This window comes from Octodon degus, unplaced genomic scaffold, assembly GCF_000260255.1.
Source record: "Octodon degus isolate 3935 unplaced genomic scaffold, OctDeg1.0 scaffold00014, whole genome shotgun sequence".
In the NCBI taxonomy this organism is placed as follows: domain Eukaryota; kingdom Metazoa; phylum Chordata; class Mammalia; order Rodentia; family Octodontidae; genus Octodon; species Octodon degus.
The window spans coordinates 8,957,520-8,980,207 of NW_004524590.1; the positions used below are offsets into that span (position 1 = coordinate 8,957,520).

Here is a 22,688-nt window from a genome sequence, read left to right on the forward strand (position 1 = left end):
GAACCGAGGGCTGTGGGCACGCTCTGTGGGCACCACCAAGCTATAACGCAGCCTAAGTCACCATTTTAACAATTTCAATTCCACAGCAGGAGTTGCATGGCAAGCACTCATCATTACCTGAAAGTGGAGAAGGGATAGGGGCACCAAAACATGTGGGCAGTTCTATAGTTCAAGACCAATCAGACTAGTCAGCTGCTAGGAAAAAGGTTTCACAGATTAACAATACAACATATTAAGTGTCAGTTCAAGATGTGTGTGAAGACTATTTTTAATCGCTGCAGTAGCAGAATGTTAAGGCAACATCAGAAAGCAGAGGTGTTTTAAAACACTAAGCCCGACTCCCCACCTGGTATATCCAAATAAGGTATTACTAAATTCCTTAATACAAAAATGTTCCAAAATAATCTGTTGGAGTTTTGACTTTGCAATTTAACCTTTTATATTTTGACGGCAGAGAGAAAGAACCCGGGCCTATAATGCCCTTTGCAAAAAATTCAAAATCTGTTTTACTCACAATCAGAAGAAAAAAGTATGTTCTGTCTGCTTGTCAACCATCCTTTTTAATTATTCTACTGTATCCAGGCTACAGCTGGGAATGGATGGCTAACCTGAATATAGAAAATATCAAGCATCACTTCTGGAAGAATCACAATCAACACAATAAACTTCTCAATCAGTACATCAACAGTCAGGGTAAGCAAGAAAAGGACTTTACCAAGAGACCAACATTTACACTTTTTGACAGAACTGAAATACAACAAATTACAGAGCAAATTTACCAAAACGACAATGAAAATTCTGTCCATGTAAAGGCTAATTTTAACTCCCAAAAAAGTGTTGCAATTCTGTTACAGCACACAACTGGTTAAGAAAATAAAGCACAGTGCTTAGCAACTGGGCATCCTAACTACAGAAAGAGGCACTCTGTGCTCACCCATCCCTGGCAACTGCTGGGTCAGCAGGGCCAGGAGCAGGGAAAGCCTCCTATTTTTCAACACAAGCTGCTGCCGTTTCCTTATTGAAGCCCCGGATGGACAGGTCATAAACCACCTCCTCCACTTTCTTCACATCGTACTTCAAGCCATCATAGCGCTTCCTCAGAGAGTCGTTCTTCAGGTTGAGAAGGCGAAAACCGGAATCCAGCTCGTTGATGAAGGTAGAGATGTGGAGGGGCCGGGAGTAGTCTCCAGCAGTCACACTGTTGACAGACAGCCTCGACTGCACAGGAAAAGAAAAATGCACATTACAACGTGGCAACTTCCTGAGTCACAACAACTAGAATCAGGCCTTGCTAGCTACTCTGATGTTCTCAGCTCAGGGCAGATGTAAGCCCAGACAGAACAGAAGCCTCTCCAAAAAGATGCCTATGTGGAAGGAGACATGTCCTACCAAATACAGGGCTAGTATTAATGTCTTCTAAAATTCCTCTAATGCCTTAAACAGCTACTGTACAATAATGTGTGTCAAATCACCAAGTGTAGGGGCCTGGCCCTAGCTCAGTTCTTTAAGTGGCTGCTCCCACAAAGCTGTCAGGCTCAGGTGGCTGTGGTTCGATCCCCACAACTCAAGCCAGCCAAACCTGCCCTGAAGGCATTCGGAGCAAAAAAAAAAAAAAAAAAAATCCTTCAAATCATCAAGTGTCAACTCATCAGCTAACGTAGAAAGAAACGACAACGGGGCAATCACAGCAGCTCTAACTTTTACAATCTAGGCCACGCAATCACATTTCTAGAGCCCACCTGCTGAGCTGCAACCCCAGTCACCTAAAATCACTAAGACAGACAGTGAAATAAACTACAATTAATTCAGTGTAACATTGTCTGGAACAAGACTAATTTCAAACCCAACTCAAAATTCCCCTTCTCCATAAATCCTCCCCATTCTTCCAAGCATCCCTAAAGTACCCAAGAAATGCATTCACTGCACACGTGAATGATACATCATGCTAACCACTTACACCGGTAAGGTGTTAGAATTCAAATTTACTAGCCAGGTGTCTCCAACAAGCCTTAGGCAGTTTCCTCTCGTTCCTCAGTCCAAATTCCTCAACTTTTCACCATATACATGCCTGCCCCAACAGATTCCATTTCTTCCTCCCCTACCAAGAAGGCACTAGAATTCTGGGGGTTATTTGCAGTGCTAGAGATGAGACTCAGGGCCTTACACATACTAAGCAAGTACTCTATCCTTCAGCTACATCCTCAGCCTCAAGGGACTAGACTGTCAAATATGAGTTGTGTGTAGAGCTTGAAACAAACATCCTTAAAGGGAGGGATCCATCCTTTTACCTAATTCCTCTCCTACTGTCTGCAACGAAGATGTAAATCATCAAAGCTATAGCAAGGCCTGGGTCATGAAAACAAACCCACAAGCTAGAAGAACACAGGGCCAAAACTTAAACCAGCACTATACTAGCCTTGCACTGCTTTCCTCTTGAGCAGGACTAGGCACACTGCAAAGAGCCAGACAGTGTAACACGTTCACTTCGGCAGCTGTACCGTCTCTCGCAACTACTCAAGACTCTACTGACAGCTTTCCTTATTCTATAGAATTATTTTTATAGAAAAACTACCTAAGAGAGTCAGGGAGCCCAGAATAAGAACAAAGGGATAACAATATCATATGCCATTATATAAATTAACAGTTCTCTAAAATCGTTACATGTATGAACAGAGTAACCAGGAATACATGTCTTGTCACTACATTAGGAGGAAGAAGCACTATCAACTTAAAACTTCAGATTAGAGCCAGGTACAAAATTGCATTCATGTGTTCCCAGCCACTTGGGAAACTGAGGCAGGAGGATGAGCAAGTTCAAGCCTAGCTGGGGCAACTGCTATGGTTTAGACCTGCAGGTCTCCAGTTCAGCGGTGGGGCTTTAAAAGATGACAGATCTTTTAAAGATAGTACGTGGCACACTATAATCATCAATGAATCAGTCATGGATGAATTCAGAGCTGAATGTGCTGTTCAAAAGGCAAGACCTGAAACAACCTGGCTCAAACAGGTTGGCCACAGAGGAGACACAGAAGGGCACAGCTCCTCCTGGCTCCTCCCTTTTCTCTGCTGCCTGACTCCCACGATGGGAGCAGCTCTCCTCTGCCAGGTCCTTCCTTCCTTCAGGCCAGTCCTGCTTCAAAGCTGGTCAGCCACAGACCGAATCTAGTGAAACTGTGAGTTAAAAGAAACCTCTCTTCCTCTAGGTTGCACCAGGAAAGATGACTAACACAGGGACTCAGACTGTCTCAAAAAATTACCACAAATTAAAAAGGACTAGGACGTATGTAACTTCATGGTGGAACATGGGCCGAGCATGCGCAAGGCCTCACTTCAAACCCCAGTACCACACAAAATAAATAAAGTAAAATTACATATTAATTTTTAGAAATGTAATTTACTAATTACACAGCTGTCTCATTTCTTTTGGGCATTTTTTCTAGTAAACCATGACAGAGTGTAATCAATGACTGAATAACTACTACATGACTGATAAGACAGTTTAAAAAAGAATTAAGGCTTCCTTAGTTTTAGTACCCATTTTAAAAAAGCATGAAGATTAAGAACACAAGCGGGGGGCTGGTGAGATGGCTCAGTGGTCTAAAGCACCTACTTAGAACAAGCTTAGCAAAGCACAGGGACCGCGGTTCAATCCCCCAGCACCACATGCCAGCCAGCCCCGCCTCCTGGTGGGCTGAGCTGGCCACACACACACACACACACACACACACACACAAATAAATAAAATAAATTAAAAAAAAAAAAAAGAATGCAAGTGGCAAACCACTGAGCATCTTACCAGTTCACTAGCAAGAATTAAAACTCCTGAGAGATAATCTTCTACATCCAGATGAAAACCTTTCTCCCGATCTGGTTCAACTAAAAAACGCCAAAATAAAGACATAGTCATGCTATGAATGCAACTAAAGCCTAAGTATATAAACATACATTTATATAAATTCAAATACACATGCATGTACACACACACAAATAAAAGTTTATTCAAAGTAAGTAAAGGCTAAATCTTTACTAGATTCTGAAGATGTTCACACCCTTGGCAACTAGATCTCACTGCAATTTTGCAGGCTCTAACCAAAATTTAATTTTCAGTTCCAGTCCTTTCAACAAGCAATGTCAGCAAGAACAGTACCTAGTATGGCAGAGAACATCCTTCTTGCTAGAATACACAAGTAAAGCATTTACGAAAGAACTCACGAAATTTTCACTCTTTTCCAAATGGCTACAGAGACACATGCAAAGTGAGAAACCTGCCAACTGATAACAGGGAGTGAGTCTAAGAGCTACAAGCAGTTGTTTGGGATCTGTTCTTTCACCTTTTCTGTGTGCTAGAATTAGGGAAAGAGCTCTGAGACAGGGTTTTATCGTGTAGCTGAGGCTAGCCTTGAACGCACTATGTAGCCCAGGCTGGCCTTGAACTTGCTGAGTTCCTCCTGCCTCAGTCTCCCAAGAGCTGAGATACCAGGTGTGTGCCACACCTGTCTTGACTTCTTTTAATTTAAATTTAAAATAAAAAAGCATCCACATATAAATAAGCAAGCAACTATTTTAGATTTTATGTTTCTAAGAAACAAGTTTTTTATTCAGTTTGTATTTGTTTTAATAAAAAGTACAAGCAATTGCTTCACCCACCAAAAAGCGCTCATGCCTAATTCTACAGATCCCACTAATAAAAACACTTACTGCCAAGAATTTCTGTAACTGCTTCTCGGGTCACTAATGTTTCTGTTTCCAAATATACAACAAACGCTGCCAAGAAGACCAAGCGCTGCAACACAAACCTCCAGTGCTCATGAAACCTGCAGGACAATGAGTACATTAACATTGTGAGGTTTGGGACCTTTAAAGATAGGCTTATTAGTCATATCTAAACACCCCAGAAATGGGGTACTTTCAAATACAACTGTACGTGAAATCCTACTATACAACATGTAAAAACAACATATTCAAATATATCAAAGGGATTAGGTATAAAATTTTACAAGTTCAAATTGATAACATTTACTTATCAGGAACAACAAAAATGATCCAATTTTGATAATTATAAATATTTATAATTAAAGACAGGGTAACATGCTTAAGAAGTTTAACCTATAAGAATAACAATACTGCAGAAAAAAACAAACTTTGCAAATGAAGACTGATGCCAATTACAATTGCATATAGGGGCCAGGGAGATGGCTCAGTGGAATAAGCACTTCCCTGGCAAGCACAAGGGCCTGAGTTCAATCCCTGGTTCCACCAAAAAAAAAAAAAAAAAAAAACTGCATATAAGCCTCAAGATCTAATTTATCCCTATACTTTCAGTTTAGGGGATCAAGAAAATCTTGATTAACAGAATTACTATTTGCAATCACTCAACAGAAGACTTTAAAACCTACGAGACTGCTCCTCAGTGAGGTGAGTGCTTACAATCCCAGCACTCAGCAGGTTGTGGCAGAAGGCTCACTAAAGCCCCGAAGACAAGTCTGGGTAACAGGCAACACCTATTTACAAAAACAAAACCAAACCTCAGATCTCTGCACAAGACACCTGTCAAAAGGAATAGGAATTATATACTATACCTTCCAATTTCAAATGTAGCAATAAATTCAAATTAATTTTGCAACATATTAAAGGTCAAACTAAGTTTTCTTTTTTTTTTTTTTCTTTCTGTCTTTTTGAGACAGGGTCTCACTATGCAACTCAGGCTGGCCTTGAGCTCACTTTGTAGCCACAGCTGATCTTGAACTCTCACTGATCCTCCTGCCTCAGCCTCCTAAGTGCTGGGATTACAGATGTGCACCACCACACCCAGCTCAAACTCAGTTTCAGTGAATCCATTCAGAGATCAACCAGTATGCTACCTTCAAAACAGATGATCTCTAAATACCTCACCAGTCTAACTATCCTGCTTTTCTGCACTTCAGTCATTATTTTACAGAATGGCTAGCAACTTTTTTCTTAGAGGGCAAGCAGAAAACACTTCAGACTTTGCAGGCCACTTTCACTCTCTGTCACATATTCTTACTTGTTTTTCTTTAACAACCATTTAAAATGTAAAAGCAATCCTTAGCTCTCAGGGGCACTGGGTGACCAGTCATATGCCAACCTCAGCCCTAACGTATTCTCTTATAAAGTCATGCCATCTACCACAGTACACATCTTACATTAAGCATATATGTATGTTAAGAGACCATCTTGTTTAACAAAAAAAAGTAGAAATTCTTCATTCTAATTGCTAACAGTTCATTAGTACTCAGTTTTCTCTAGTTTAACATTTATAAAATCTAGATATAATCATGACTAACGTTTTTATACTTCTACTGGTATACAAAGTAATGCAATAAACAAAGTTAATGGTGCTATGGATTCAATGATACAGCATAAAACATTAAATACTGTAAGCCCCTTGGCAACAAAATTCCATCTTTGAAGTAAACCTCTGCTACACAGCCAGGCACAGTACATGCCTGTAAGCTAATCTACTCAGGACTGAAGTAGGAAGAACGCAAGTTCAAGTCCAGCCTGGGCAACATAGGGAGACACTGACTCAAAATAAAAATTAAAAAATGACTGGGTGTTAGGGTTTGTCTAGTTGTCCCCCCAAAGCCTCATGTAGTCATGGGGTAACTTCTGGAGTTTATAACTCATCATGATGGATATGGGAGCTACACTCACCCTGGGGCAGGTAATTTGCACTACAATGCAAAGAGGGAAGAGAGGCTAGCTAGCTGCCTTAGCTGCCTGAGCTGCCGCCCCTCCCTTTGCTGTTGCTCTTTGCCACTGCCACTATCATAAAAAGCTGCCCTCTGCCATGTGCCACTCTGCCTCAGAGTCAGCTGAGTATGGACTGAACCCTCCACTGACTGTGAGCTAAATAAATCTCTCCTCCTTCCTTCATTTTGGGTGTTGGGCGTTTGTCCCAGCAATGACAGGAGAGTAACTGAGACACTGGGGATGTAGTTCAGTGATACAGCACTTGCTTAAGATGTACAAGGTTCTAGTTTCAATCACCAGTACACACAAACACACACAAAAACCCAACTTCAACTGCACATATCTATATAATGGCACCTAAATGCATTACTTTTGTATTAGGAGGGGCAAACCTAGGGTACACGTGCCACAACAGGCTGCTTCTTAGAAAGCTTTAAAAGGCTGACCGTCACTGCTTTCCAGCATAAGCACAGTTCACTCAATTGCACAGGAAACCTGAGTAGTACAAAAGATATTCTCAATTTTGATCTTCATATGGCAGATGCTATCTCAAGAGAAGTAGAAAAAACGTGACAAATCCAAAGTCCACTCATAGTAAGAAACCTACAGAAAATGAGAAAACTGGAACAGATAGACTTTAATCTCGTTTTTTTAATTTTTTTTTTTTAAGAACTAGAAGGGCTGGGGAGATGGCTCAGTAGAATAAGCGCTTGCCTAATAAGCACAAGGGCCTGAGTTCAATCCCCGGTTCTGCAAAAAAAAAAAAGAACTCAGGACCTTACGATTCCCAGGCAGGTGCTTTATGCCACTGAGCTATCTCCTCAGCCCCAGACAGCCTTTATTTCAATCTCCTGAAAGCCACCTATGACAAATCAAGAGCCAACATCATACTGACCAAAAACTGAAAGCTTTTACTCTAAAATCAAGAACAAGACAAGGATATCAATTGTCACAACTCTCATGCAATGTAATTCTGGGGACATTAGGCAGGGCAATTAGCCCAAAAAAAAAGAAAAAAAAATAATGACAGGAAAGAGTTAAATTATCATTATTTGCAGATAACATGATATTCAACATAGAAGACCTTTAAAACTCCACAAAAGGACTGTTAGATACAATAACCAAATTCAGCCACCTACCTGGATATAAGGTCAATACCCAATGCCCAAAAATCAATACTGTTCCTGTACAAAAACCACAAACTCACTGAGAGAGAAATTAAGGAAACCACACCTTTCACAATAACATCAAAAAAGAAAAGAAATACTTTGGAATCAACCTAACAAAGGAAGTAAAATATCTTAAGGCTGAAAACTACAGTACTGAAAAAGAAAATTGAAAAAAATATCAGAAAATGGATATGCTTTGTTTTTGAGTAGAAAGAACTAAATACAGTGAAAATGTACATACTCCCCAAAATTATTATACAGATTTATTGCAATCCCTATCAAAATACTATGAGTATACCTCACAGAATTAGAGAAAACAATCCTAAAATTCATTTGGAACCAGAAGAGATCTAGAATAGCAAAACAATTCTGGGCCACAAAGAGAACGTTACAATCCCTGATTTTAAATCAAACTACAAAGCTATCATGATAAAAACAGCATGATGCTAACCAAAAAAAAAATTAGTAGAACAGATCAGAAGATGCACAAAAAAACCCAAAAATACACATATCTATCATATCTTTGACAAAGTGGACAAACACCTTCACTGAAAGAAAGCCTCTTTATTGCAGACTGCTGGACTGTCTGCAATAGTTAAATCTTGGAAATCAACGAAGTGCCCATCAACTGAGAAATGGATAAAAAAGATGTGATACAATTTAGCAGTGCTCAACCATAAAGGACAAACTTGAGCCATTTTTAGGTAAATAGATGCACCTTGACACCTTATACTCTCAAGTGAAATAAATTGGTCACAGATGTGTAAATGTCATATTATTTCTCTGGTATGAAACACTGAAAGTGCAAATAAAAACCTAAGCGTATAAAAGGTACTGTAAAATAGGAAGAAATTGTTCAAAATGGGGAAAGGAAGGGAAACAGAGTAACTGTCCATACTCTTCAGTGAAATAAATTGCACATGTGTTTAAGTATCACACTTTTTCTGGTGGGAGAAACTGAAAGTGTAAATAAGGACTAACGTGTAACAGATACTGGGAAATAGGAAAAAATACTCAAATGGGGAGGGGAACAAGGGATGGGACGGAGGAAGGAGAGAAGGGGGAATGGAAGAAAACAGAAACAAAGCTTTTGTAAATAAGGTGGGTAACAGTGGTTGAAGGGAAAAGGGACTGAAAAAAGAATCAACAAGTATCATGTAGAGGTACAAACTTTCTGTAATGAATGTACTTATTATGTTTATCTAAGTAGTTTTCAATAACATTAGGGAAAACCTGGTTTTCTACAAGCCGAAGAAAAACGTTAAGACTCAGATCTCTCACCATGAACTAAACTAAAATCAAAATGGATCACAGATCTAAATATCAAAATAAGCCAGGCATGGTGGCACATGCCTTTAATACCAGTACTCAGGGTGCTGAGGCAGAAAGATCGCCACAAGTTTGAGGCCACACTGACTTCAAGGCCAGCCTGGAGACACAGCAAGACCGTCTCAAAAAACCAAAACTTGGGGCCAGGGAGATAGCTCAGCAGAGTAAGAGTTTGCCTGGCAAGCACAAGGGCCTGGGGGGAAAAAAAAAAAAAAAAAAAAAAACTAAATAAATAAATAATATTAAGACAAAAACACTCAATGTGCTTGAGGAAGAATAAGACATCAGTACAGGCAAAGATTTTACGAATAAAACCCAGGCTATAAGGGAATATTACAAAAAAATCAACCACTGGGATCTCATCTTATTAAAAAGCTTTTACACAGCAAAAGAAATCATCAACAGAGAAAACAACCCACTGAGTATGAAAAACACTTTGCCAGCTATTCCTCAAAGGACTAATATTTAGTATAAAGAACTCAAAAAAATCAGACCCCTCCCAAATTTAACGACCCAATCCAAAAATGGAAATCTGAAATGAAGACATTTCTCAGATGAAGTAGAAGAACCAGCAAATAAATATATGGAAAAAATGTTCAACATCATTGGTCACCTGAGAGAAGCAAATTAGAACACTGAGATTCCTTCTCCAGAAAGAATGGCTATTATCAACAAGTCAACCAATGCGCCATGGAGGGAAAAAAACCATTCTCCATTTGGTGGTGGGAATGTAGACTGGTGTAACCACTGAGAAAAGCAGTGTGGAGATTCCCAAATAAACTAGGATTAGAGGTTCCACTGGCCCCAACAGTCCCCTTCTTGGTATCTTTTCAAAACAATTAAAGGAATCATACCACAGTGATATATGCGCACCCATGCTTATAGCGAAACAGTCTGTAATAGCTAAACGTTAGAAACAATCTGGGCTGGTGAGATGGCTCAGTGGTCTAAAGCACCTACCTAGGTAAGCAAAGCACAGGGACTGCGGTTCAATCCCCAGCACCACATGCCAGCCAGCCCCGCCCCCTGGTGGGCTGAGCTGGCCACACACACACACACACACACACACACACACGAATAAATAAAATTAAAAAAAAAAAAGAAAAGAAACAACCCAAATATCTATCAAGCGATGAATGGATGAAGATTTACAGTTTTGGGGATTTTTTATACAATAGAGTATTCAGCCATGAAGAAGGATAAACATGAGACACAGGTAAATGGATAGACCTTGAGCCCAGACTGTGAAATAAAGTGAACACACATGTAAATATTGCATTGTTTCACTGGTATGAGAAACATAAAATGTAAATAAGGGCCAGAATATACACTAAATACTATGAGGAAGAAATGCTCACTTGGGAAAAGGAAAAAAGGAGAGGAAGGAAGACAAAAGAAGAAGACAAGAGGGGAGGGAGGGGCAGGGAAGAGAGGGAGATATAGAAACACAAGCTCTATAAATGAGGAAAGGAGAAGAGGAATTGAAGTAAAGATAAGAGAACGAGGGAATAAAGAGGAACTGAGATAAATCGCATACAGGTACCAAGTCCCTGTGATGAAACTTCAAAATGTACCAATAAACTTAATTAAAAAATCATTTTGTGTCAAAAAAGATATGATCTTAATCACTTTTTCATTGCAAAGTAATGCATTTTCCTTAAAATTTTTTCAAAGTAAAATGGAGGAATAAAATTAGCAATTTTGTCACCACCGTTATCAGCATGATTCTACTCATCATTTCCTCTACACACAGATTTTTACAAATGATAAGCAATCACTCAGTACCTATAGTCTTTCTTCATATGTTTTTTAACCAAATATTACAAAATAATACTACTTTTCTTACAAACCTGTAATACTGTTCGGCAGGGAACTTGGTCTTCAACGATGTTAGATGTGTTTTTACTGTGCCAAAATGTTCTCGAGCTTTCAAACACCTCTTAGGAACTGATCACAAAAAGTCATCAAATGTAATGATTAAAAGCTTAGCAAATCTCCAATACAGTTGTGACTAAATCTTACAGTCCACCTAGAAATAAACCAGCTTTAAAAAAAAATCTCACAACCACATACACATATCTTTACAGCTTAAATACTAAACCTGATTTACCTACTGATTAACCACACTGAAAAATAAAAACTTGCTGCAAGGGTATATGTTAAGGAAAACACTGGCAATTTCAAAGGTGTGATATACAACCCCATCTTTAAGGGGCTGTGCATCAGCTGCTGTTCTTCAATCCCCAGAAGATGCCTAAAATTGGACTCCTCCTAGCTTCTCACATTTGGTCAAAAAGAGCTTTTATTCTTACCACCAAGGCAACCACCTCATCACTAAGTAAATGACTTGGTTCTGACCTGTCAGCTACATTACTGTGTTCCTCTCCATTGGAAACTAATTTCAGTTCTTTTAGCTACACTCATATATTTTACAACACAGGCTCTATGTCTAAGCTAACTGTAAACATACACAAAATTTTAGACTGGTCACCTCATATGTACTCATGTACATAACAGTTATTCAGTCAGGAAGCTGTGCTGGGAAAATCATTTGAACCCAGGAATTAGAGCCCAATCTGAACAACATAACCAGAAACCATTTCAAACACACACATATGCACACATGCACATATAAACACAAACAATAAAGTAGCTAGTTACACAAAAGTTATTAAATAATGTCAATAGAAAACATTCCTATTTAAATTATACCATGCAAAACTGGAAAATCCACAAAGAGTATTATGAAACTGTAAAATGATTAAACCACTACTCCAATTTTTACTCAGTATAAACATAATGAACATTTTTCATAATGAAATGAATCAAACTAGGTATAACCTCTGAATGGAATTGAAGAGACGGATGAATTGGATAAAAGTCTTCAAACTCAAAGAACTTACTGTCCTGAAACCCAGCACCCTGATGGACCCCTTGCAGTAGAGTTAAAATCTCTCGAGCTGTTTGTTCTAAACTCTGCACAACTTTTCGGATTTCCTAGAAAAAATTAAAAATTAAAATCAGATAAAAATCAACATAATCATTATCACAGACTTATACCAATCACAATAGATAGTGTATTTCATCTGCCACTTTCATAGCCATTCAAAACACTAATGATTTTCACAAGGACTGAACCTGTATTTAAAAAATTGGTTTTTTTGGTTTTTGTTTTTTTTTTTAAGAAAAGATCTAAATCCTGATTATTCTACTCATTTCCTCTGTGAGCACTGCAGGAAGTCACTAAAATGCCTTAGATTCTTCTCGTAGCCTTCAAAGGACACTAGCCATTCACCCATCCCAATCATCCAACTAGAATACTGCAATGACTAGAATACATGATCATACAGACGCACTCTACAGAGTTTACATGCAACACATAGGTTCAGTGTTCTTCATTAACTCATTCTACAAATACCCAATGAGTACACTTATGTGCTTGGCACCATGTAAATAAGAGGGTGTCAAACAAAGGGTCCCTTCCCTCTGGCACCTTAGCAATTATGGGGGGAAGACAGACAATGCTTTGGAAATAATCGTCAAATTTCTTGAAAGAGTAACATGTCAAAAAAAACTAAAGTGCTACTCGAAAACATAACAGAAGAGGGCTGGTGAGATGGCTCAGTGGTCTAAAGCACCTACTTTGAACAAGCTTAGCAAAGCACAGGGACCACGGTTCAATCCCCCAGCACCACATGCCAGCCAGCCCCGCCCCCTGGTGGGCTGAGCTGGCCACACACACACACACACACACACACACAAATAAAATAAATTTTAAAAAAGAAAAAGAAAACATAACAGAAGAAGCCACTTCAATTGCGAGATCAAGGAGACGAACAAAAGACAAAGAAAAGAATAAGAACGCAAAGTCCAAGCGTGGACAGTGCATGCAAGAGTCCTGCGACAGGAAACTATCTGAGGCACTAGAGAAACAAAAAAGCGAATGGTTCAGTCAGGAAACATAAATATATGTGTAAACACATATATACCCAAGGGGAAAGCGAGATTTCGGAGAAATCTTGCAAATACACTACAGTCTGCATTTTTATCCCGTTTGAGATGGACAGCCAAGGGAGTTTTCAAGAGGAGTTATGTGTGCATTTAAAACAAACACTGAAAATGTGCAGCGGCTGAGTCCCACGCACTAATCTAACCTTCGACATGAACAAGTGCTGAAAACAAGGAAAAATGACATTCAAATGAGGCAAGTGACCCAGAGAAGCCGACATCCGGACAGCGAGTCAGGACAGAAAAGCAGGACTGGGGGCGGGGGCGGGGGCGGAGAGGTGCCCTAACCTGCAACTAGACAGGAAGCAAACCACCCTCGGAGGCGTCCCCACCGCCCGAACTGAGCGACGGAGGAGGGCCGAGCGGTGTGGCCCAGCTAGCACGGGAAAGGGAAAGGGGATGGGAGGGAGGAGGCTCGCCTCTCGGATGTCCTGTTCGGCCGCCAAAAAGCCCTGCAGCTCTACGAAGATTTCGCTCACAGACATGGCGCCAGGTACGCAGCAATCAGCCAGTGTGGCAAGGGCGACCCCAGAAACGCGTTCCGCAGGCTACCAGTGCAGTCTAGCCCTACGCCCGCCACCGCCGCGTCCACCCGGCCCTACGCCAGAGCTGTCGCCGGGGTCCTCCGAGGCCCTCGGCGCCCTGGAGCCAGGGCTGCCCGGCACAGTGCCTGAGGCGCCGCGCAGAGTCCTGCGCAGAAGCTGCCGTCCAGAGACCTGGGAGAGGAGAGTGGGCGGGGCTTCGGGCTGGTTCTTCCAAGCAGGCATCGCCTGAAACAGCCCTAACGGGGCCTTCAGCACGTGGGCCTGGGGAGGCGGGGCGAGCGGGTGTACAGTGGATGCATTTGCCTACACCACAGCAGGTGGCGAGAGAGGTTGCTTCCGTGCAAAGCGCGTGCAAGAAGAGCTGGGTGCGGAGCAATGTAGAACAATGCCATCTTCACGTAGAAGTGGGGGAATCAATACGTTCTTCCGAAAAATACTCAGGGAAGTAAAACAACATGTAGGACGTGAGTAGGGGATGGATCGGGAGCGAAGCTTTCCTCTATGTGCGTCTCTTTAATTTTATTGTCTGTGTGGTTCTGATTTTTAATTAAATTGATTTTTCAACGTGTGACCTGATGGGAAGTTTTTTTCTACTTACCTAATACTGAATTCCTCTTTCGTGAAACCAGCGCTGTAAAAGTGTGTTTTTCACTTTAAGAGTTATTTTATACGTTTACCTGCAAATGTGTGATGCACTTTCCAAATAAATTATGATGACTTCTTGTCAACAAAATGATAGTGCACTGCTTGCTTTGTGCCATCCGTATATCGTTCTGAACTGTACGTGAGAGATGTTTAATTCTCATAGTCTGATGAAGTGGTTTAATAAAGTAACTGGTAAAGTAGACTTGCCTGAGGTCCTGCGTAGCTAGATCTAGATGTTAATACTGGAAACCGAGTGTTTCATCTCGGTCCCAGCTCTATTATCATTTCCCACAATTTAACAGTGGCTTTTTTTTTTTTTTTTTTTTTTGTATTTTGTACAGGGTCTGCAGGGTCTGGCTACACACATGGGACGCGTAGTGATTCTCCTGTTTTCAACCTCCCAAGTGCTGAGATTACAGGCGCGCCCCAGCATGCCCAGCCCCCTTCCCATCTCAGCGCGCCCCGGGGGCGGGACCAGCGTGGCACTCAGGGGAGCCAAACCGCTGAGCCATCTGGCTGGCCCCCTAGCGGCTTTTAAGTACTTTATCCCAATTGATCTGCACAAGCTTAGATTGCTGGCTAGACGCCCGTTTTAACAACTTCTTTCCAAAGAGGAGATTTTTTTGTTTGTTTGTTGTTTGTTTTGGAATTTCGCCTGTGTAGCTCAGAAATGTGCCGTTTTGTGTTCCAAAACCTTGGGCAGTAGAATTGCATGGCAGACCCAACAAAGATGGTGGCAGCACTAGGAAGTATGAGTTTTTGGGGGGAGGTTTGGTTTTCTGTAGGAACTATTATTTATTGAGACAGTTCCTAGCACATGTTTTTAGCACTCTCTGTTTTGTTTTTTGTTTGTTTGCAGTGCTAAGGATTGATCCCAGTGCTTTTTACAGTGCTGTAGCCCAGTTTTCATTCTTAATTTTGAAATAGAGTTTTGCTAAATTGCCCAGCCTGGGTTGCAATTTGTAATCCTCCTGACTAAACCCCCCACAGTGCTTTGATTCAGCTTCTTCATATATATTAACTGACCTTATACAAATTCAAATTGATTTTCAAATTCTGCAACATCGCCAGGCCAACTCAAACACTGACTTGCCAAACCGTAGTGTAACCAAAAATGCACGCACGCTCGCACATTAGTAGCCCAGGTAATAGTTCCTGTTCCAGTTCTGGTTGCTTCTGACCTCTTAGAAATGGTTGCTCACTGTGATGTACATTGTATAATTACAAGCCCTTCTGCCTCTGGACTTCCTGTTTGCTTATCCAGTATAAGCCCTTGACCACCAGAGATCTGGGAATGAGCCTATTGGTGCCTGACTATGTAAACAAATCTGCCTCCAAATCTTGGGTGTCCTTTCAGTGTTTCTGCTTGCTATTGTAGCAGTAGAAATCAGCCAAGTAAATAAAAAGTCAGCCAAATAATTGTTCTCCTGAAAAATCTAAGGTTTTTTTGTTTGTTTGTTTGTTTTGTACAGGGTCTCACTACACAGCCCAGACTCATATTGATCCTCCTGATTTCTGCCTCCCAAGTGCTGGGGTTACAGGCACGCACCACCATGCCCAGACTCCATCACCCACTGGCTCAGTGCGTCTGGGGGCAGGGCTGACACGGCATGCCAACCCAGGGATCGAACTCTGACCCCTGCGCTTACCTAAGCAAGCACTTACTCCGCTGAGCTATACCACTGGCTCTTTTAAGGTATTTTTTAAACAAGAAAAAGAATAGCAACATGTACTACATGCCTAAGGCATGGGATCATTAGATTCCTAATATATTCTTTTATGCATCTCCTAAGGGTATCTCCTGTCCAGTCGGAATTGTTAATACCTGTCTACAAAAGGTAGGAAGACTGGAGCAAAGTGGCACCCATCTGCAGTCTTAGTGGTGAGGAGGCTATGGACAGCAGGATAATGAGTTTGAGACTGATAGGTGTTTTCAGGTGAACAGCGCAGCAGAGAAACAGAAGGAAAAAGGGAAAGGGGCTTTATTTTCTTTGAGGACACAGGAGAGAATGTGGGGAAGGATGAATGTTCTCTTCACTAGACAAAGGGAGGCTGAGGCTTCTAAGGCCTTTTGTCAGGGGTGGAGTTTGGAGGGGATGTTTAGCTACACCTGAGGAGCTGATTGGGGCTTTTCCTTGAGGCAGCGGGAAGGGTGAAAGTAAATTATGTCCAGGGCTAAGTTGGAGAAGAAGGGGGAGGTGATCCTGGGAGCACAGGCCTTTGTTTTAAGGGCATCAGCCATATTAGATGACCACTACAATGACTTTAGCAACTCACACTGAGGCCTGAACCTATCGGAGACCATCCTGGACAACATGGAAAGACTCTATCAGTGTTGGGGGCAGTTATAAAAATAACATGCAAAAACTATTTTCTTTCCATGTGAATCTACCATTCTAAGGACCTCATATAAGTGAGATCCTTTTGTGCTGGCCTTTTCCACATAGTGTAATGTCTTCTAGGTTCATTCATGTTATACTGTATGTCAGAATTTAATTCTTTTAAGAATGAATAATACCACATTCCAGTGGTTACATCTCCCATGGCTTCTCTCTGGGGCCAGGCCTACTTCTTCATCGTTTCCTCAGATAATCTGTGTTTGGCTTCTCCAAACTTCTGTGGCCTCCACCGTATCTTTGGCTTCACACTCACAGTGTCTTCACACATTGCCCTTTCAGGGACATACTACCTGGTGTCCTAGACCTTTTAAAATCTGTGTGGAAACCTACCAAACCCTACAACTCTTGCATTCTACACACATCTAAAGCCACCACGTGGATGTTGCCAAGGTCTGCCAGCTGGAGCGGTAAACAGACTTCCCTCACTTATCTGTAAGGGTGAGTGCCCGGATCACTGAGCACTCTGAATCTGACTGAGGAACAAATCTCCAGGCCTCCGCCATTCTGGAATATGGTGCTGGGGGCTGACTTCTCAAAGCAAGGTCTTTCACTTTAGCAGTTTTAAGGCTACAAAAGGTGGAGCCTCCTGCTGCTTCTCATGCCCTCAAGTCATCTTTCTACTTCGTTGTTTCTTAGCAGTTAAGACCTGTGCTCTATCTTTGCAATCCACAGCTTTACTTGAGCTTCCTCTCTAGCCAAATTCACCATGTTTTAAATCATTGTGCTTTTGATTCTCAACATAAATCTGGCTAAAAGCCCCCAATAGTACCCATGCCCCTGCCTCAACATTTGACTGCCTTGAAATTTCTACTGCCAGATCAATTAGTCCACCACGCTTAGTCTCAGTGAAGTCTCTGGACATGAACAAAAGGCAGACAAACTTTCTGGCAAGCCATAACACAGGTTGTCTGGAGTGCCGCAGCCGATGCGGTCTTTCTTCCTAACAGAAACCTTCTGAGCCTGATCTTTACCAGCAGGATTCTGTCAGCCTCTGGTCTGCTGAGCTCTGACTGGAATCTCATGTAGTATAGCCTAAGGTATTCTACCTCTACTTTTTCAGCCAGCATCTCCTAACCTTTCTAAACTCTTCCCACAAGCATTCCTAAAGGCTCCTGAATTTTATGGTCAGGTATAGTCACAGTAATAACCCGACTTCTCTGGTACCAAATTCTGTCTTTTCTTGCTGCTAAGACAAAATACTTGACGCCCAAATTTAAATGGGCAAAGATTTATTTGGCTCATGCTTTGTAAAGGCTTTAGTCTATAATCAACGTCAGGCAGGGTGGTGTGGCAGACAGGCCTCATGAAAGAGAAACATCCATCACAGGCAGAAGGTAACAGCAACAGGGCGGAAGAGAAGGGACAAGCCTCTTCCTGTCCCTTACATTGTATGCAGGCTGCTCACCCTAGGGTAAGTGAGATACTTACGCCCATAATCCCAACCTTGGACCATGAATCCATCCCAAACTAGATTCAGCCACCTCTGGAAAGCCTATCCTCCATGACTGCGTGAGACTTTGGGACGGGGGGAATATTAGACACAAACCGTAGTGAATCTCTAGTGCAAATTAAAAAAAAAAACTCCATATTTAAATATTTCCTATGTTATTGCCAAGACTTTTTTTGCTAAGGTTTATTGTTCTGTTCATTTCAAGTATGTTCATAATTGTTCCTTGAAGAGGTTATATCGTGGTTGCTTTTATTTTTTTATTTTTATTTTTTTTTAAACATTTATTTATTTGTGTGTGTATGTGGCCAGTTCACCCCACCAGGGGGCGGGGCTGGCTGGCATGTGGTGCTGGGGGATTGAACCGCGGTCCCTATGCTTTTGCCAAGCTTGTTCCAAGTAGGTGCTTTAGACCACTGAGCCATCTCGCCAGCCCCATGGTTGCTTTTAAATCTTTGTGAAGGATAGATATACAGCTACTTTTGCTTAATTCAGTGAGTAGAAAGAGGTGTATTAACAGTGTTTGGACAGGATATCCTGTCTGCTTCTTGTACTATGGATAGCCACTAAGAAGATAACAATGTACAGTGTATTGATTATCGAAACTGTCCTATTAATCAGCTTTGAAACTGTCTCATTCATACTTATTTCTCAATAAAAGAAGAAAAATAAATCTTTGTGAGATCATTCTGACATCGCTATTATTTTCATATTGTACCTTCTGAGTCCAATTTGAACTTCTGTTACAAAACACCAAAGACTGAATTGCTTATAAACTATGGAAACTCATTTCTCAGGTACTAGAAGGCTGGAAGGTTAAGGCTCAAGCACCATGAGTCCATGTGTGGTGAAGACCAATTTCTTGGTTCATCTGTGACCAGTGGAAAGAGCTAGCGGGCTCTTGGGCCTCTTTTCACAGAGCTCCATTCATGGAGTCTGATCCTGTGACCTAATCACCTCCCAAGGCCTCTCTCCCTGTGCCACTGACCTGAGGGCTGTATCGGTCAGGGCTTAGAGGAACAGATACAACACAAGATGTGCAAATGTCTAAGAAATTCCAAGATTGGCTTACAACAGTCAGCCATGAGTCAGATGAGGAAGTGTGCCGAGGGTATCTGCATCCTGGAGACTGGAGGATTCAGTCCAAGGTCTGGAGCTCACTGCAGTGTTCCGTGCACGTCCCTGTCAGGAAGCTGATGGGTCTGCAATGGAAGGCTGATGAGTCTGTGCTGAAAGGCTGAAGGATCCAAGCAGAAGCCAAAGACTGCACTAGAGGCCAGGAGATGACTTCCAAGCTGAAGGCGATGCTGACTTAATGCTCAGCCTCAAGGGGTATCTGAAGCAAAGGTGAGGGCTGATCAGAAAAGAATGGGATCCCATAAATTGGGAGGAAGATGTGTGGGAGGATCCCGAGGCGGCTGAGAATGCTGAATTCTTAGATGCTAATGAGACTATTTTGTTGGAGATCTCCCCGCTCACTGCAGCAGAGGCTTCATCACCTCCACCTCCTGTGGTGTTAGCATCTCCTAATATATCTGGAGAAACTAATCCTGTGTTGACCGAACAGGATAATGCTGAGACTCCTCAAGACCCACCGTCAGCAGCCATTTTTACCTCTTGGCCCATAACCAGGCTTAAATCGCATAAGGTGCCTAAGGGTGAGGTACATAATGTGGTCCATGAGATCTTTATTCTCCCAAAAAGCTTCTTGAATTTTCTAACTTTTATAAGCAGAGGCCTAATGAGCAAGCATGGGAATGGATTTTATGAGTATGGGATAATGGTGGGAAAAACATACTTAGACCAGGCTGAGTTTGTTGATATGGGCCAATTAAGTAGGGATGATGTTTCGAGAAGCTCTTGGAGCTGGTGGAAGCTGCTAATTCTCTTGGGTTGTTCTGCTGGATGACCTTGACGTGCTGGCTTTCTCAGTGAACTTTGGAGGAGCTTTGGTTCCAGAGGGGAAGATGGTGCACTGCTCAGCCTTCTGAAGTTTGTCACATTAGTTTTCCTGATGGGAACTCGGCTTTCCTCGTTGCTGGAGGAGCTCAGGACCTCACTGTTGCTGAGGACAGCTGTGGGAGGTCTCTGGTGCTTATCTTGAACACTGCTTCCTGGCTCCAGTGCAGATCTCTCAGTCTGTTGGCACAGATCTTTCATCCCGCTGGCATAGACTTCCTAGCTTCCACCACTGCCTTTGAGTCTTCTTTCCAGTACAGATCTCTGAATCAGGCCTGCATGAGACTTTGTTGTGGGCTCTGGGTCTCCAGTGGGACTGGTGGGAGGCATTGTTATGAGCTCTAGGCTCTCAGCTGGATTCTTCAGTGTTTAGAGTGTGGATAGGTTTCCTGCATTTGTTGTATATAATTCTTCAGGTGATTCATTATAAAATATTATAATTTCTTTTTCTTCATATTCTGTAAGGACTTAAAGTTCAACACATCAATACTTGACAGAAAATACCTGTTATACGTTTTACCTAAGATGTTCGATATTTAGACAAATAGGGTAAACTGAACTGCCTATGTTGCAGGGTGATAATAAGCTTCTCTTCTGGAGGTTTAACAACCTAAGTTAGCAGATCAAAATTTGGAGAAAAGGAAGGGCTGCAAGGTCAGCCAACATTTTGGCCCTAGCCTTCAAGGTCAGTGAAGACTCGGGACATAGGAGAACCTGTACTGTAACATGATGTAACTCAGTTGTACCCCAAGTTTTCTGATCAAGATTATGGGGGCCACAGAGGAATGTGATCAATGAAGTATAGTGTGCCTAAGGAGAGTAACATGAAGAGAAAACATTCTCTCAGGCTTTTACAGAGAGCAAATTGGTCAAGCAATGGCCGTGACTCATCCACATGGCTGACACTGACAAAGGATCTACAAAGTATGGTGCAGGGTTACAGGATAAATCCTGAGGGGACTTGACTGACCTCATCAGATACAAACGTTACATTTCTTGTTATATAGTTCTTGCTTTATCTTGGTCTTAACCATCCAGCAGAAAAGTATAAAAACAAGGTATATAAAGTAAAATCATATTAATATATCGAGCTGTAAAAGACTATAGTCAACAACTTCTGTGGATAACCCACTACTATTGTGGACTGCTGGACTATGTTGGATTGTTTTGCTGAATTCAAGCACCTATAATATTTAGATGCCTATAGAATACCTACCTCTGACAGGACTAAACAAAAAAAAGAGGGGAATACAAAGGAAGGACCATTTTGTATTTGTATATACAGAATAGTTAGGATAGATATGCAGCTACTTTCACTTAATTCAGTGAGAAGAAAGATTGGTAGTAATAGTGTTTGGACAGGATATCCTGTCTGCTTCTTGTACTATGGATAACCACTAAGAAGATAACAATGTACAATGTATTAACTATTGAAAATGTCCTATTAATCAGCTCTGAAACTGTCTCATTGATATTTCTCAATAAAACAAAATAAAATAAACAAAAATCTTCTGCACAGCAAAGGAAACAATCCACAGAGTGAGGAGACAATGCACAGAATGAACAAAAAATTGCCAGCTATTCCTTAGACCGAGGACTACCACCTGTAATATATAAAGAAGCCAAAAAATTAGATTCCCAAAAACAAAAGACCCAATCAAGAGATAGGCAGCTGGGGATGGGGAGAGAGATTGGCGGTCTGAGCACCTGCCCGGCAAGTGCAAGGCCTGGGTCCAGTCCCCAGACTGCATGCCCTGCTGGCCCTGGAGCCACAGATGCATCGTGCTGGTCACCGAAACCTGGCAGCGTGGTGCATTCCTGCAATCCCAGCACTGGGGAGGCTGACATAGGAGATCACCACAAAGCTAAGCTGCATAGTGAGACATACCAAATAAATTTAAAAAAAAAAAAGGGTTGGCCAGATAGCTTAGCAGACTAAAATGCCTGCTTAGGCAGAGCGCAGTGGCCGGGGTTTGATCCCTGGCACGCCAAGCCAGCCCCATCCCGGGGTGCACTGAGACAGCAATTGAGACTGGGCATGGTGGTGTGCACCTGTAATCCCAGTGCTTGGGAGGCTGAAAGCAGGAGAATCACTGAGTCTGATCTACGTAGTGAGACCCTGTAGACCCTGTAGAGATGAGGCAATCAATCATGCAATCAGTTTTTCAAAAGTAGTACAAGTGGACGATACACATAAAAAATATTCAACATCTCTGGCTATTGGAGAAATACAAATTAAAACACTAATATTTCATATTATTCCAGAAAGAATGGCTGTCATCAAGAAGTCAAATCATAACTAATACCAGTGAAGCAACAAGAATTTTCATGTATTGTTGGTGAGAATGTAGATTAGTACAACCACTATGTAAACCAGTATGGAAATTTCTCAAAAATCTAAGAACAAGTTCCGTTCAACCCAGCTGGTCCCCTTGTGTCTTCCCGAAAGTATTAAAGACATCATATTACAGCC

General features: G+C 41.6%; 1 protein-coding gene across 2 annotated transcripts; it reads right to left on the reverse strand.

The window, feature by feature from the left end:
* Positions 1-500: 500 nt before the first annotated feature.
* Tsn (translin) lies at positions 501-13,881 on the reverse strand. Of its 2 annotated transcripts, XM_004626337.3 has the most exons (6): positions 13,640-13,871; positions 12,116-12,209; positions 11,063-11,159; positions 4,699-4,814; positions 3,797-3,876; positions 501-1,218 (listed from the first exon to the last, which is right to left on the reverse strand). In XM_004626337.3, exons 1-6 carry the CDS (start codon positions 13,703-13,705, stop codon positions 985-987), a joined length of 687 nt encoding a protein of 228 aa, XP_004626394.1. In that variant the 5' UTR covers positions 13,706-13,871; the 3' UTR covers positions 501-984. The 2 variants fall into 2 exon arrangements, with proteins under 2 accessions (XP_004626394.1, XP_004626395.1); XM_004626338.2 differs by lacking the exon at positions 3,797-3,876 and having other exon boundaries at positions 997-1,218; positions 13,640-13,881.
* Between the last annotated feature and the right edge of the window lie 8,807 nt (positions 13,882-22,688).

Coding starts and splice junctions, on each gene's coding strand:
- Tsn (XM_004626337.3), bottom strand. CDS start 13,705: ATGTCTGTGAGCGAAATCTTCGTAGAGCTGCAGGGCTTTTTGGCGGCC. Junction 12,210..13,639: donor CCGAACAGGACATCCGAGAG/GCGAGCCTCCTC, acceptor AATTTTTTCTAG/GAAATCCGAAAAGTTGTGCA. Junction 4,815..11,062: donor CCTGCCGAACAGTATTACAG/GTTTGTAAGAAA, acceptor ATTGTCCTGCAG/GTTTCATGAGCACTGGAGGT.